General features: G+C 41.1%; 1 protein-coding gene across 8 annotated transcripts in view; it reads left to right on the plus strand.

Moving 5' to 3' along the window:
* ANO10 (anoctamin 10) overlaps window positions 1-15444 on the plus strand; it is a 211958-nt gene that overhangs the window by 27973 nt on the left and 168541 nt on the right. For all 8 annotated transcript variants that reach the window (XM_070237890.1, XM_023620634.2, XM_070237891.1 and 5 more), the window contains exons 6-9: window positions 1957-2526; window positions 3997-4052; window positions 6595-6669; window positions 8494-8676. In XM_070237890.1, coding sequence (XP_070093991.1) covers window positions 1957-2526; window positions 3997-4052; window positions 6595-6669; window positions 8494-8676 — 884 coding nt within the window. The remainder of the gene's footprint in view (window positions 1-1956; window positions 2527-3996; window positions 4053-6594; window positions 6670-8493; window positions 8677-15444) is intronic.

A 15444-nucleotide genomic window follows, 5' to 3' on the forward strand; every position in this document is an offset into this window, starting at 1 on the left:
TTCAGCTGAACTCAATTATAGGCTTTCACTAAATTTCACCAACACAGGCAATTCAGAATGGCCTTCATGAGAGTGTATCAGAGTAGGAGTAGAATAAATTTTATAAGAATTTAGTTTGTGAATATTTTGTATTGAAAATTTCTGTTTCTTTAGTGCTAATGGTTTGGCGTGGGCCAATCTGTGCCCATTCTTAGGGGCAGACTAGCAGGCCTAAGCATCTTTTGAGGTAGTTTATAAGTATCTTGGTGTGTATTACTGGATCTATCCATTTTCTCTGAATACAGTTACAAGAATAACCGTTTATTTGGTATGTGTTGAACATTATTTTGTGTAAACTTATGTCAATATGAATATTTAAATTTTTTGGTTTAGTTATGTTTTTTAAGCATAAGGATTATATTTAAGCTGGTAGATTTCACATAAGCATTACTATCAGTTTTTCTTTGAAGGACATTCCTCTTTTGACTTTGTTTAAAGGAATCCCTCTAAAATAATTTCTTTCTAATTTCCATTTCTGAAAACCACTGTTATAGTATTGTAACAATGAATAAAAATTGTTTTTAAGATCAAATTTTCAAATTTCATTTTGAATATTTTCTTATATTCTTTGAAAGGAAAAGTTTTGTTTTTGATAGTTCCAGGTGATACAATGGCCATTTTATGTTCCATTTATGACATTTTTTCACATTGTTTGGCCTTTAGGTGGCAGTAAATTTAAATATTGCCTCCACGACTTGTGACAATATCCAGTAGCTACTTCTTAGAAAGTGAGGGGGGCATGTGAGTTGATGGTGAGTGCTGAGCAGGGTTGTGGTAGTGGGTTTGAGGCCTCTGGGAATGCTGGGACCCGTGATGGTAGCTGGGGCACTGGCAAATTTTGAACTTCCCCTTGAGATCGAAAGAGGGAGGTGGTCTGACTTGGAGCCTGGAACCATGAGCACTCTTTTTTTTTTTTTCGCTTGGGTATCCTTTAACCTGATTCAGATTCAAGGTGACTTCATCATACCCACTGTTTTAATGTGCTACTGGGTTAGCTGGAAGAATTAAGGATAGGGAAAATAGCTTATTCCTGTTGACTAAGCCATCTGCATAGACCTATCTGACACGTTATTTTAAAGAAAAATGTTTAACTCCATGTAATTAACCAAGAAATAATAACTCTAACTACTGTACCTCCCCTACCCACTGCCTCACACCCTGGTCCCCGTGCAGGATGCTTTTACCACCCAGGTAGATGTGGCTGGTGAAGAATGCAGTGTTCATGACCTTTCTAGGGTTAGTTAGCTTGTGTCAAGTTCACAGACTATTTGCAGTGATGTTCTTTGGCCCTTCTTCTGCCCAGTCCTTATAGGAAGGTATAGATAAATGTGTTCCATGGCTGTTTTAGAAGTTAATGTGTAGAATATTGTTTTGTGCTTTTGAATAAATTTTCTTCAATGTATTGAAAAATTTGCCATGACACATTGATGAAAATTTATATCTTTGGGTAGGGGGAGCAGGATACTATGGATGGGGAGACTTCTTTGAAAAGAACAGTGGGAGAAAAGTGAGGAGCTTAAATTAAACCCCCAAATTAAAATGGTTCATTGGCCATGGCTGAATTTGAACTAAGACCTTGGAGACTTGGGACAAGCTCCAAGGTGAGTTTTCCTTTGGGAAGAAGGCATCCACCAGATGAGGAAGTAAAGAGGAAACAGACCTAGTGTGCCTGGCAGGGTAGCCCTAGCAGCTGTGGCCTGGTCCCTAAGCTAGGGAAAGTGTCAGGCTTGCTGTGCAGACGAGTGAGGTCTTTGTCCTGCATGGAGGATAGATTTACTGTCATACTCTGATTGGAACATGAGGGTCTTAATGATCTCCACTTAACTGAAAAAATGAATAAGCTGACTTGAAATGAGAAAAAAGAGGAAAGTCTTGGGTAGTCTGTACTCAAGGTCTTTTTTTTCCCTTTCATTGTAGACAGTATTCGTGGCTACTTTGGGGAAACAATCGCTCTTTACTTTGGATTTTTGGAATACTTCACTTTTGCCTTAATCCCCATGGCGGTCATTGGATTACCTTACTACATGTTTGTGTGGGAAGACTATGACAAGTACGTGATCTTCGCCTCCTTCAACCTGATCTGGTCCACAGTGATCCTGGAAGTGTGGAAGCGTGGCTGTGCCAATATGACCTACAGGTGGGGGACACTGGTCATGAAGAGACAGTTTGAGGAGCCCCGGCCAGGATTTCACGGGGTCCTGGGTATCAATTCCGTCACTGGCAGGGAGGAGCCTCTCTACCCCAGCTACAAGAGACAGCTGCGCATTTACCTGGTCTCTCTGCCGTTTGTGTGCCTCTGTCTCTATTTCTCTCTGTATGTCATGATGATCTACTTCGACATGGAGGCCTGGGCCTTGGAGCTACACGAGGATAGTGGGTCCGAGTGGACCAGTGTCTTGTTGTATGTGCCCAGCATCATCTATGCCATTGTGATTGAGATCATGAACCGTCTCTATCGATACGCTGCTGAGTTTTTAACTTCATGGGGTAAGACTTGATGCTTTGTATTTACGTCTTCTTTCCTATAAGAAATACTGCTTAGATCATAGGATTCCTATAACTGCTACCTTGCAAAGAAGCTAGATGTTGCTCTGGGCTCATTATAGAGACATAAGGAAAAGTTCATTGGCTTCGTGAGCTCTGATGATCTCTACATCGTGGTTATCACAGCTCTCATTTATTGAGTGTTAGTTACTATGTTCTAGGTGCTCTGCTAAGCACTTTATCCATAGTATCTCATTTTCACCTCCTCAGGACACCATGAAATAGAAGTTATTTCACCATTTTATGGATGAAGATACTGAGAGTTAACAAGATTCAGACAGAAAATCATAGAGCCAAGCTAATCCAGACCTCTATTCAAAACCTGTGCTCCTAATACTATAATATAGTGTTTTATGCTGAGGGTAAAATAGATTGAAGTATCTTCATGATACTCTGACCGAATGAACTGTCTAGTATTTGAAAACCAATTGTCTAGTTGTGTGGGGCACTGAGGACTGTCAATGAACTCAGCGAAGGCAGGTGTTCTTGTATGTATCTGCGGTAAAAGAGGAAGTTGGTTACAGTTTAAAAAGGTCTTGGTAGGCCATTCACTCTTTGTGTATGTATTCAAACAAATAAATATGCTCTGTTATTCCCAAGGAAGAAGTCTGGGCCTTAACTTTTTGGACCATAAAGATATTTTAAGTTATTTTTGTTAGTCATATAACAACACAGCTCCTCTATTGAGTGCTTTCCTTGTGCTGACACTGGGCTGAGGTTTTGTACTATTTCTGATGCTGACAGTGACCCTGAGAGGAGGGTGGTGGCACCCCTGTTTTGTAGGGGAGGAGGCTGAGTGTCAGCAGGTTAAGTGACTTGCCCAAGGTCAGACGGCGGCTGAGTAGCTGAGCTGGGCTTCAAATCCGGGTCAGGCTAACACTGATTCCCTGTGCAAGATCCTACTGCTCTTCAGAATCTTCGTTTCTGTCCTTTTGCCCTGCTGTCTTGGGATGTACACGGTGCTTCCTTTCCTAACTGTGGATGGAAATTTGAGTTTCCTTTTAAGTTAATCCTTGTAAGCCACATCCCAGAAAACTTTATTTGCTGCCCTGTTCTTTAGAGGTTGCTATCGGTTCTACCGTCACCACTTATTCAGGGTCTTTTCCTGGGTGGCTGTCTCTGGGATCGTTTGCCATCCCTTGCTACATTTCGTTGTTGCAGTAATATTTGAAAAATAATTTCAGACCACAGTGCTATTGCACTGCCATGAAAAATGTGTCCTAAATTTAGTTTCTTCCTTGTTTGATGTTCTCGGTGGTAAGCAGTCGTGACTCACAGCCTGGCACGTTTGCTGACCGAGGCGCTGTTATTGGCCATCTCTGCCCTCGGCACAGGTCTCACTTTCCCTCATGACAGTGCTCCCATATTGCTGTCTTACCTGAGGGAAATCACCTCTCCTTTTTACTATTTTAGAGAATCACAGATTGGAATCTGCCTACCAGAATCACCTAGTCCTGAAAGTTTTAGTGGTAAGTAGAGTTTTTGTATACAAATCCATTTTAATAATGAAACTAATGCATACTGTGTAATATTTAGGAAGGTAAATAGGAAGACTTGCTTCTAATTTAAGATGTCAGATAGTTAATATACTTTGTACACGTAGGCAAGGATTGATTAATAAGTGTGTTTACATATACGTTCAATAGTCTTATTACAAATGTGCACATGGTGTAAGACTTCAAATATAGAATTTAGTATTATAGCCAATTTCCAGTTATTTAAAAACTAATTGACCACTTCACAGACATGTTCCTGTTATTTCCCTTTTGGTGACTTCTTTGAATGTTTCACTACTCAACAATCCTTCCCATTACCACAATCTATTTAGTGATGGAACATTCAATTATTATTTTTAAAAATTTTGTCAAAGAAATTCCCAAAGGCGAAGAGGTTCCCAGCGTGTTTTGATGGGTGGGAAGAAAGAGGTGGAGAGAAGGCATTGTGTGACATGCTTGCTGTTCGTGTGAAAGCTCACACGTTATGCCTCTTCTCACCATTATTATAAATGACAGGTGTCAGCTTGAAAGTGCCTTGTTTATCAGGAGATTACCTCAGCCCTCTGTAATATAGCTGAGAATCAAGGAAGGGACCTAAGGAGTCCTCTGAACACCTGCAATCTATATAATGTTATAAATCAATCTTCCTCAATAAAAATAGATAAATAAATAAAAATTTTACAAAAAGAGTCCTCTGCACTAGCAATTGGAATTGAGTTAGCATAGTCCGTATACTTTACTCCCGAGAGAGGGATCTAGGCCCTCACTTGGAAAGGAGCCTTCGTTCTAGCTGTGGAAATCATTCAGAGAAGCTTATTTACTGGTTTTTCAGTCCTTAAATTATCAAAAACCACCACTAGGAAGTGATTAAGTTTCTGGAAGTAGGTAAATTTATAGAGGCAAGAGCAGAGAAGGAACTAGAATACCTGTTGTAAATAGATAACAAGAATTCAACACTTCCAGCAATTTGGACATTAGAAAAGGGGCAAGTGACCATTCATATTGGAAAAGGCTCTGAAGGCCTCATTCTAGCACCGGGAAATGTTTGATATTCAAATACTGGTGCTGAATCAGCAAGGAAGTTACGTTCTGTGTTCTCTGTGTAAGAAAGCGGGAGTTCATGTAATGCATTAAAAAGTTCGTTCAAGATTATAATCTGGAGCTTTTGCCCATGAATTGGAACACTCCATTTGTCTGAAAGAATTCTGTTGTTTGTGAGTTGTTCTCTGATAGTACGAGGTGTGATGTAGGTGACGGCCTTGTGAAAAGACCCCTAGAGTAGACTCTGCCCGGCCTCCAGTTGTGCTTCCTAGGGCTCTCCCTCTCTTTTTAATGTTGTGGGGAGAGCCTTTCTCAGCCCTCCTGTGCTTTTGCTTTTCAGTTCTGCTCTAACTTGGCACCCCTCCCCTACGCTCTGGCTGTACTCATCTTACTGCACTGTCTCTCTAACACCTCCCCATTCCCTCACTCGTTCAGTGCTCACTCTGAACACAGAGCAGTCTTTCGTCTCAGAAGTGATGCTGCTGGGCAGGAAGTAGCCAGCATGGGGCTGGGAGGCAGAAAGGAAAGACATTAGTGCAGGGGGTAGCGGTAGGTTCCTGACCAGGGGAGCCACTTGAAGGAATGGCGCTTGTTGTGGTGGGATCCCCACCCCTGAACCGTGTGTCTAGGCAGGGCAGAGGAGTCTCAGGTCCCTGGTGACAAAGATGCTTCCCAGGCCTGGCTCGTTTTTCTGGCTGGTCTCTCTTGCTCATGCCACCCAGCTACCTAGGTATCTCTCTGTGAGGTGGTGGTCCCAGGTCGGTGGGTACAAACAGGTGTCCGGGGCTGGGCTGCTTGTTGTGGGGGGGGGGGTCCTAATTCTGGCACTGCCTGGCCATCCTGGTATCTCTCTGTGGGGTGTGGGAGTATCAGGCCCAGGGTGGCAGGAGGGAAGGAGAGCACTTCCCCTGGCAGTTTGTTGTTAGTGGGGCTCCTGATCCGTCTCCCTTGCTGGTTCTGCTGGGCTTGCCTCTTGTCAGGACTCCGGTCTAAGGGGGGTGAACAGGGAATGAGCCTACCTGGCCTTCCTGGGTTGCTAGGTTGGGGGTGGGAAATGCTGGGCTTTGGTCTCTCTCTTTTGGAAGAATGTAGTAGAAACGTAAGATGCTCTGGTGCTGTGTTGTTCCTTCTGTCCTGGGGTGGCAAACAAGTCTGTGTCATCTTATTTGACTGGAAGTCCCTCATTACGTTTTTTTTTTGCTCCCCAAAGCCCCCCAGTACATAGTTGTATATTTTAGTTGTGGGTCGTTCTAGTTGTAACATGTGGGACACCGCCTCAGCATGGCCTGATGAGTGGGGCTAGGTCTGTGCCCAGGATCCGAACTGGTGAACCTTGGGCCACCAAAGTGGAGGGCATGAACTTAACCACTCGGCCACGGGGCCGGCCCCCCTCATTACATTTTTAAATGCTCTATTTATAGTTGTAATAAAGTACTGTGAAGCAATGTTAAATATTGCTACCTTTTTTTGGCAGTTCAACTTTCTGAATTGCTTTGCCTCACTCTTCTACATTGCCTTTGTGCTGAGGGATATGAAGCTTTTGCGTCAGGTGAGTGTCAGCAACAGAAAGGTATTTTAGATATGGTTTCCTGTATTCGGGTAATGTAATTGTCTTCCCACTATTATTTTTACAAATGAAGTTATTAAATTTTGTATATTTCTAAGCCCAATTCTAAATAAAAAAACCATTAACAATTGCACTGTCTGTCTTACTCAACTGAAAAGGAAATAGTTGAAGTGAACCAACTTGCAGATTTAATCATATAGGGCAGTAAAATCAAATATATAGTTCATATCAAAGCTTGTAAAAACAATTCTGACAGCAAAAATGTATGTATTAATTGAACTTTTGTGTGTGTCTCAGGGTGGGGAGTAATTGGTTTAACTTTAAATGTCTTACACATTTCATTTTTAAATTAATAAGTTAAACTTTAGAGACCAGCAGATCCTATGCAGTTCTATATGTTTTCTGAAATGTTTAAGAAAGTCTGACGTATATTTTGTTCTGTTGCCATTTCTGGATCACGTAATAACAGTGAGTAATAAATATGTATAAATTATTGCTTTCTAAATTCTCTTTTTTATTCTTGAGGCAGCCAGCTATCAGTAAGGACCGTTTCTTCCTGGTTTTAATATACTGAGGTTGTTAGTGAGAAGAGTCTCAAAGCTTAGGCTTCTTTATAATTCTCTGAGAGTTTGGAATCATTTTTCAGGAAATTAAAAAGTTTGTATAACAGAGAAAGTTAAAAGATTTTGTAGTTATAGTTCCAACAGCTTGTATCAAAGTAAAATTAAATGCTGTACTCTTAACAGCTATACTATAGTTATACAAAATAGACTAGATATATTGCTATTTTTAAAAAATATCTTCAAAATTATATTTGAGAAAGTTCCAAATAATACTGTTGAAATTGGTAAGTTCATACTTTCTTCAGTGCCACCATTAGTGTATTAGTCGAGGATGATTTCTTATTTCCTGTACTTTAGAGAGTCTCCTTTATTTAACAGGGGACAGGGGAATTGGGGAGGACTGTTTAAAAACTAGAATTTTAAAACCAGCAAAGGCGGTGAGTGATGGGAGCACGGATATCTATCTGGGGAAAGTGGAAATTGACACCCACCTCTGGAAACCACTTGGGAAGCTTTGCCATCCCTAGTAAACCATCAGAGACGGGGCGAAGGTCCATGTACAGAGGCATCCAAGGAGCGGCACTGACGACAGTGCCGGTTGGAGATAATACTTAACGGTTGACAGCAGTGCACGGGCTAAGTAAAAAAAGAATTTTTAAGGACACGGAAAGGTGCTCACAGTATAAAGTGAGAAAAGAAATATACAAAGTTGTATACATATAGGATGATTCTAGTTTTATTTTTATGTATGATTAGAAATATTTAAGATGTTAGCAATGGTCTGTCATGGTTGTGGAGTTATGGGTGACTTTTTTTTTTTTCTATTTTCTAAGTTTTCTACAGAGAGAGAGGATGTATTAGTTTCGTAATATTTTTAAAGGTGTAACCAAAGTATTTTTTCTCAAAGTTGGCAACATCATTTAGATTCATATATTGTAGCCAGGATGAGATGACAAAAAACACAATTTCAAGTTAATTTATTCTCCCGCTGACTCATAGCTGGTTAATTTTTTGCTATAATCTTATTTGTATTATAATCTCTTTTGTATTTTAGTCTGTCTCTCCTGTGAAAAAACAGTAAATTGGAAACATCGTTGTAACACCTAGCTTTTCTGATACTAGTTTTTATAACATAATAGTATACTATTTGTTGAAGATTCCGTTTTCTTTGTTGCATAGTTGTACACATGTTATGGTTGTATTAAGTGACACTGCCAAATATCGTTTATGTGCTTCTCTTTAGAGCTTGGCCACTCTCCTGATTACCTCCCAGATCCTTAACCAGATTGTGGAATCTCTTCTTCCGTATTGGCTCCAAAGGAAGCACCACGTGCAGGTGAAGAGGAAGGTGCAGGCCTTAAAGGCAGACATTGATGCTACGTTATATGAACAAGTCGTCCTGGAAAAGGAAATGGGAACGTATTTGGTAAGTTTGAGTATCGCTGAATTAAACATTGACTCAGAGCGAGAACAGTCGTGTATGAGTTCAACAAATATGAGTGTATCCGCCCATTGTCTCAGATGTGACTGTTTTATAAGTGCTTTGCAGCCAATTTCCTCACGATGAACTACTTTAAAGTTAAAAAGGTGGAATTGTGCGTTGATGCTGTCTTGAAACTGAAGTTATGCCTAACACCAACAAAGGATGAGTTTGGCGAATTATGTGACTGCTCTGCCGAGGGTGGAATAGTTGCTCCAAAGATGACAGAGCCAGGGACAGATGAGATGGCTGTGGAGAGGCAGCAGCATCGCTTGCTCTTGATACCTGAAACTCTAAGAAAAGATTGAAGCCCGTAGGTAAAATTTGAATGCCAGTCTGAAGACTAATTTATAGTTTAAATTAGTTAGTGCTATTGTAAATATAAGATAGTTCCTTTAAGACAGATAATTTCTGAGTTATTTTTAGGAATTACAGGTAAATCATTGGAGATTCACAAAACCTAACCATATATCCAGCAAACTTTTATTGAGCTCTGACTACGTTCACTATTTCTGTGTGGGGAGTGCGGTGTTGGGGCCACATTGGCTGTGGGTCGTTGTGTCTTACATCCTGCACCTGCTGTCTTGGGATGGTATTCTTCCTGGTGAAACATACTGCAGTGGCTCGTTCAGTGAGGGTCCATTGTTGTTAAACTTTCATAGTCTCATTTTTCATCGGGAGTGAAATTAGTCTCCTGATTACTGAATTTCTTGGCTGACTTTCATAGTTTTCCTAATATACTAAAGAATTTCAGTTTGTATGTTTATGTTGAGTAGGAGTTTATTCTGTCTCTTGCTCTGCTCACTTCTCTCTGTTTTACGTTTGCAGTTGCCTCTCTGGGCCTCCAAGTCCAGTCCAGAACCATGTGTCTAGCCCAGAGCTCCCATCTTGTGGTGATGGTGATTTTGCAGAGCCAGTCGCATGCAGTAGGTAGCATGCTGTAGACGCAGGCTGTAGTTTCAGAGCAACAGTTGTGGCTTTTGTTCAGCGTCCTTTCAGGAGCAGGGGACCTCTGTCCGAGCTCCTGGTTTGCCCAAACGGCATGGTTCCAGTTACCCTGCAGAGGAATGAAGTGCCCCACAGGGTACAGATCCGGGGCCGCTCGCCGGCCTGTGGACTTGGAGCCTGGCCAGGCAACTGCTTACCATCTTGTCTTTTGTTGCATTTCTCTCTTGATTAAAATATATGTCTATGCACTAGCGTTTTCTAGCATTGCTGTGTTTGGGGGAGAAGGTGATTCAAAGTATAAACTTATGGCACATCTTTGATCAGCAGCACCATTTATATTTATACATGAAGTGTCACACACACACACACACACACACACACACACACACACAAAGAGTTGAAGAAAGGAGCCCGTGGGCAGCCTGTGGAGCCGTCATGCCCGAATTCGTTGTAAGTATGGGTTACAAACTCAGTCGAATTCACGGTGTGTCAGAATCCCGTCCTTGCTTGTTCCAGGGAGCGGTATTTCTGGCCATGTTTATTTTACTTCCTTCACTCTCTTGTAGCAGTCGTTCCTCAAGCTCTTTATTCGATCTCCTCTCTCGTCGTTGGAGGGAGGCCCCATAACCAGGCCCACCTGGAGCTCCCGCATCACCCGCTTCTCCTTCCTGCCCCAACCGTCAGACGCTCTCCCCTTCAAACCAAGCAGACGCCTCACATCCTCTGCGGTGTGCCCTGTCCCTGTCCTGCCCCTCACAGTTTTTTCAAATAGTTCTCCATACTGCTGTCTCTACTTCCCCACTTCTCTTCCTGTAATCAGTTAGAGTCTGCTTTCAGCTCTTCTTTTTCTTGAATTGTTTGTGTGAACAACATCATCTCCTTAAGTGACCAGAACCAAATTCACAGTCTTCTCCAGACCGGTTTCTCCTGCTTTTCCTCTGGCTCAGTGAATGGTACACAGTAATTCAAACAGCATGCCCTTTGCCCAAGCAATTTTACTCCGTCTAAGAACTGTATGCTAGTCCGGCTTCACTGCCAGCATCTCAGATCTTACCTTTTTGGCATTTCGTGACATCCGATAATACCTTTATGAAGGAAGATAAGGCAGACATTGCTTTTCTTATGTTAATAATAGGCGACTGAGGCTCTATCTTGTTAGTCCTTTGGTGATGAAATCCGAACAAGGTTCAAGACTTTGCTTTTCTAATTCAGAGTCTTTCTGTTATTGAGCACATTCTCTCCGAGGTGAAGTGAAGGAGATGTATTCTCATTTCTCTCACAGGTGCGGGTCTGTGAGTGAACACTAGGGTTAACCAGGGTGCGGTGGGGAGGGGAGGTTAACGGGCTGATGCTTCCGTTGCTGTCAGGGCCCTGCATGATCTGACCCGTTTCCCCTCCTCGTCTCCCACAAGTTTCCCTTTCATTCTCTCCACTGGAGTGACATCCGATGTTTGCTCTTTCAACTCTCTCCATCTATTTGGAGAGGGAAATGCTTTTAGGTCACATTTGTTCTAGATCATTGTTTGCTGTATCCTGATCCTTCGTCCTGGGTGCATCTTTCTCCTCACTGAAGTCAGTGAACTTACAATTGTATTTTCTGTAATCTCATCCTGACTGCTATATATGAATCTAAAATGATGTTGTCAGGTTTGGGAAAAAGTAATTTGACTGAAACTTAAAAAACATTGTTATGAAAGTAGTACTTGCTGGGCTGGCCCAGTGGCATAGTCATTAAGTTTGCATGCTCTGCTTTGACAGCTTGGGGTTTACAGGTTCAGATCTTGGGCATGGACCTACACACCACTCATCAAGCCATGCTGTGGTGGCAGCCCATATATAAAATAGAGGAAGATTGGCACGGACCATGGATGTTAGCTCAGGGACCATCTTCCTCAAGCAAAAAGAGGAAAATTAGCAACAGATGTTAGCTCAGGGCCAATCTTCCTCACCAAAAAAAAAAAAAAAAAAAAAGTAATACTTGCTCACTCACTGTAGAAAACTTGGAAAATGCTGGACAGAATAAATAAGGAAAAAGAAATCCTTCATAATGTCCCCACCAGGCATAATCCACTGGAGTCTCCTGATCCTGCTCCGCCAGCCACAGGGCCAAGGCTACGTAGTGCCTCCAACCTTCATGGTCCACTGCTGTCCCTCTCCTGTGAACTGCCAGTTCATGTCCCACTGCATAGTTGCCTGAGGCTGAATTTTCATGATGAAAACTCTAACTAGAACAGCACAGTAAATGAGCTGCCTTCTAGCAAGCTAGACATTGAAGAGATTTGCCAAACATGTGAATGTGTGCTACTCTCCACACTAAATATTTTGTGCATTGGGAAATGTAATTATTTTTCAAACAGTATTTTATTTATGTTAATATGTTTTTGTTATTTAAATGAATCAATGAGAAATACTTTTTAAAGTTCTGAGTTTTAATTTCTAATATGGTAAATATCACTATGTCTAAGTCCCATAAAGAAAAGGTCTTTGAAGCGTCCTCAGTAATTTATGAGAATTTAGGGCTTCAGAGACCAAAAAGTTTGAAAACTGCAGATCTAGAATAATTCCCCCCCTTTTTTTTTTTCAAGACATGGCTTTTGTGAAGCCAGTTTGTCCCATTGTTTCCTCATAAGATTGAAGTTCAGGCATTTTGGAGGTGTCCCTCCACTGCACCCCATCGGGTGGCATTGATGTCACCCTGTCCCTTGGGTGGAGTTGTCTTGTTTGATCGCTTAATTGACCTGGTGACAGGCAGATTGCAAAGGTTCTTGTTCACTTTGTAATGAATAAATTGCCTCTGGGTAGGCACTTTGAGGCTGTCCTGTTCCCTATAAATGGTAGCTCTTCAAAGATACGTTCTAATTGTTTGTTGCTGGTATGTGGGGATGCTGTTGATTTCTGTATCTTTTACTCAGCAACTTTGCTGAATTCTCAGATTATTTCCAGTAGTTTTTTAGATTTTCTATGTAGACAGTTTTTTCAGCTATAAAGAAATAATGGCCATTTTCTTTCTTCCTTCAGTCTTTATACTTTTTGTTCTCTATTGGGCTCGGTAGTATGTACAGTCCAATTTGGACAGAAGTAATTATAATAGGAATCTTTATCTTCTTCCTCATTTTTTTTGTCTTTTCATCATTGCGTGTTATGTTTGTTCCATGTTTTTGGCAGATAGATAACTTTTTATCAGTTTAAAAATGTTCTTTTCTTTTCCTTATTTGCTAAGTGTTTTTATTGTGAATGATGTTACATTTTATCAAATTTTTTTTGCTTCTATTGAGATTTCATGTTATCTCTTTTAGTTATTTAATATTTTCATTTATATTAATAGATTTCCTAATGGAACATCATGTTTGCATTTAAATGATTAACTCTACTTGTTCAATTTTTTTTATATACATTATTATGTTGAGTATGCTAATATTTTATTTAGGGTTTTTGTGCTGTTTGCTAATAATTTTCCTTTCTCAGTCACTGAGGGTAGGGTCCCCATGTTGTTTATCATGGAAACTTGTTCCTAACACAGAGCCTGGCAATTATCAGGCACTCAATATAACATTGAATAGAGAATAGTTTTAGGAAAAGAACAGCCCAGCCTGATGTATGCGTGCTGCTTGTTGCCTTCACTCCGTACTTCGTTTCCTTGTCATGCGCTCAATATAGGGCACTCTGAGACTTGATGTTCCCCAGGGCGGGTGTGAGGAGCAAGTGGGGTGGATCACCTGGAACCCAAAACTTTGTTTTCATACATTCAATAAATTGTATATGTAAAATTAATTATGATTTTCACAGAAATACCATAGTACTCTTAATAACTACGTTGTTCTTAAAGTTTGCCCACAGGTTCTCAGATTATCTTAGCTGGCCTTTGCTGACTTGCAGCTAAGAGGGTAGAGTGTGTCTTGGTTAACATATTTTTATTTTAGTATGTGATTGTTTACTTTGCTAAATTTGCAGTTTTTTCCTTCTTGCTGTTAGATTGTGTCCCTGGTTTGCTAAATTTACTGACTCAAAAGTGCTCAGAAGTGTAAAAGTCCTGATAAAAGTGTTAAGATGTAAATACCGCCGCTCAGAGTTGCCTCGTGAGATGGAAGCACTGAATGTGGAGCACGCTGCCGCGGGGGTGCTCCCTGGGCGCTGTGTGCCAAAAACGCCGGAAGACCATGCAGGGCTTCCTGAGGCTGCCCTTGCGCGGTGGAGAAAGATTGTCTACACACCTCTGCAGAGGCTCAGCCTCTTACTTTTGAGCCAAAACAGCACAATTTTGAAAGCTGAGCATAGGCTCTCAGGATTTCTTAGGACCGAATTGTGGTGAAAAAACAGCTTGGTTGTTAAGATGTTTACTCTTTCCCAACTCTTGAATCATTTCACTCTTCAGAGAAATAAATGGATGCTGTATCACTGGGCGTATTTTAAAACCACATCTGTGTGCTACACACAACATAAGGAAATGCTTCCTAGAGCCAAATGCAACCAAAGAGTGATTTTGAGACTGCTCACCCCTGAATCCCAGCTGAGCGGCAGCCTGCCGGTTCCTGGGGCACCTGTGTTTGGCGTGATTTTTTGGCCTTGAAAACAGCCAGTGAGACTCCCTTAAAATCCCTGGGCTCATGCTTCATCCAGATATCCAGAGGATCTGAAAGAAGCACTTCCTGCCATCCTTAATATTCTATAATTATGTTTGGGTATTTTCTATTTTAGTAAAATATAAAATAAAAGAAACTGACTGGAAATGGAATCTGACTTATACTAAAGCTCTCAGCTACTGAGCCTAATATGCATATCTTGGTGAAAGACTAACTCTGAGATGCAGTGATCATTATAACTATTCATTTTAAAGTATGAATGGTCGGGGCCAGCCCTGGTGGCCTAGCAGTTAAGTTTAGCATGCGCTGCTTCATGGCCCGGGTTCAGTTCCCGGGCATGGACCTAGACCACTTGTGGCCATGCTGTGGCAGTGACCCACATACGAAATAGAGGAAGATTGGCAATAGATGTTAACTTAGGGCAAATCTTCCTCAGCAAAGAAAAAGAAGGTTAATATTGCTTTAAAATATTGTGATGAACATTTTTTATTAAACGGAAATTGGTGTTGCCTATGCACTAGATGATCATGAGGAGGCTGAGGCGTGAGTGTGGCCTTAGGTGTCATGTGGGTTGGCTCCATCACTTAGTCACTACATGACTTAGAAGGTGGCTCAGCTTCTCTTGGTCAGAATAAATGCAGTATTGTGAACAACAGGCCTCTAGTGAGGTGTTTGAGTAGCATGTCACTGAGTCCTGTTGAGATGTGGTGATGTCACTCAGGTGACACATCAGAGTCACCAATCCCCAGGTGTCATACTTCAGTGACGGTTCCTTTGTCCAATTATTAAAGATCACTAAATAACTCACCTTATACTGTTTACATCTCTTCCTCTGCAAATTGAGAGTATACAATGACCATTGCCACTTTCTTCCTTTGGACTAAACCTTTTTAAACATATCAGAAAGGTTTTTAAACATAGTTTCAGAAGGATTTCTTCGTGTTTCCATGCTTTTCCCATTTTCTGCTGTGTTCTCCTTTCTTTGGCTTCTTTGATGTATCTGCTACTTCTGCTAGGGTGACTCTGGGGAAGTTCCTTGTTACTATCAGCTTTCGTTTTTCTTTACTTTTTAAAAAAAAATTGAGATATTCACATGCCATAAAATTCAGCATTTTAAAATATTCAGTTTAATGGTTTTTAGTAAATTCACAGAGTTGTACAACCATCACCACTGTCTAATTCCAGA

This window comes from Equus caballus, chromosome 16, assembly GCF_041296265.1.
Source record: "Equus caballus isolate H_3958 breed thoroughbred chromosome 16, TB-T2T, whole genome shotgun sequence".
Classification (NCBI taxonomy): Eukaryota; Metazoa; Chordata; class Mammalia; order Perissodactyla; family Equidae; genus Equus; species Equus caballus.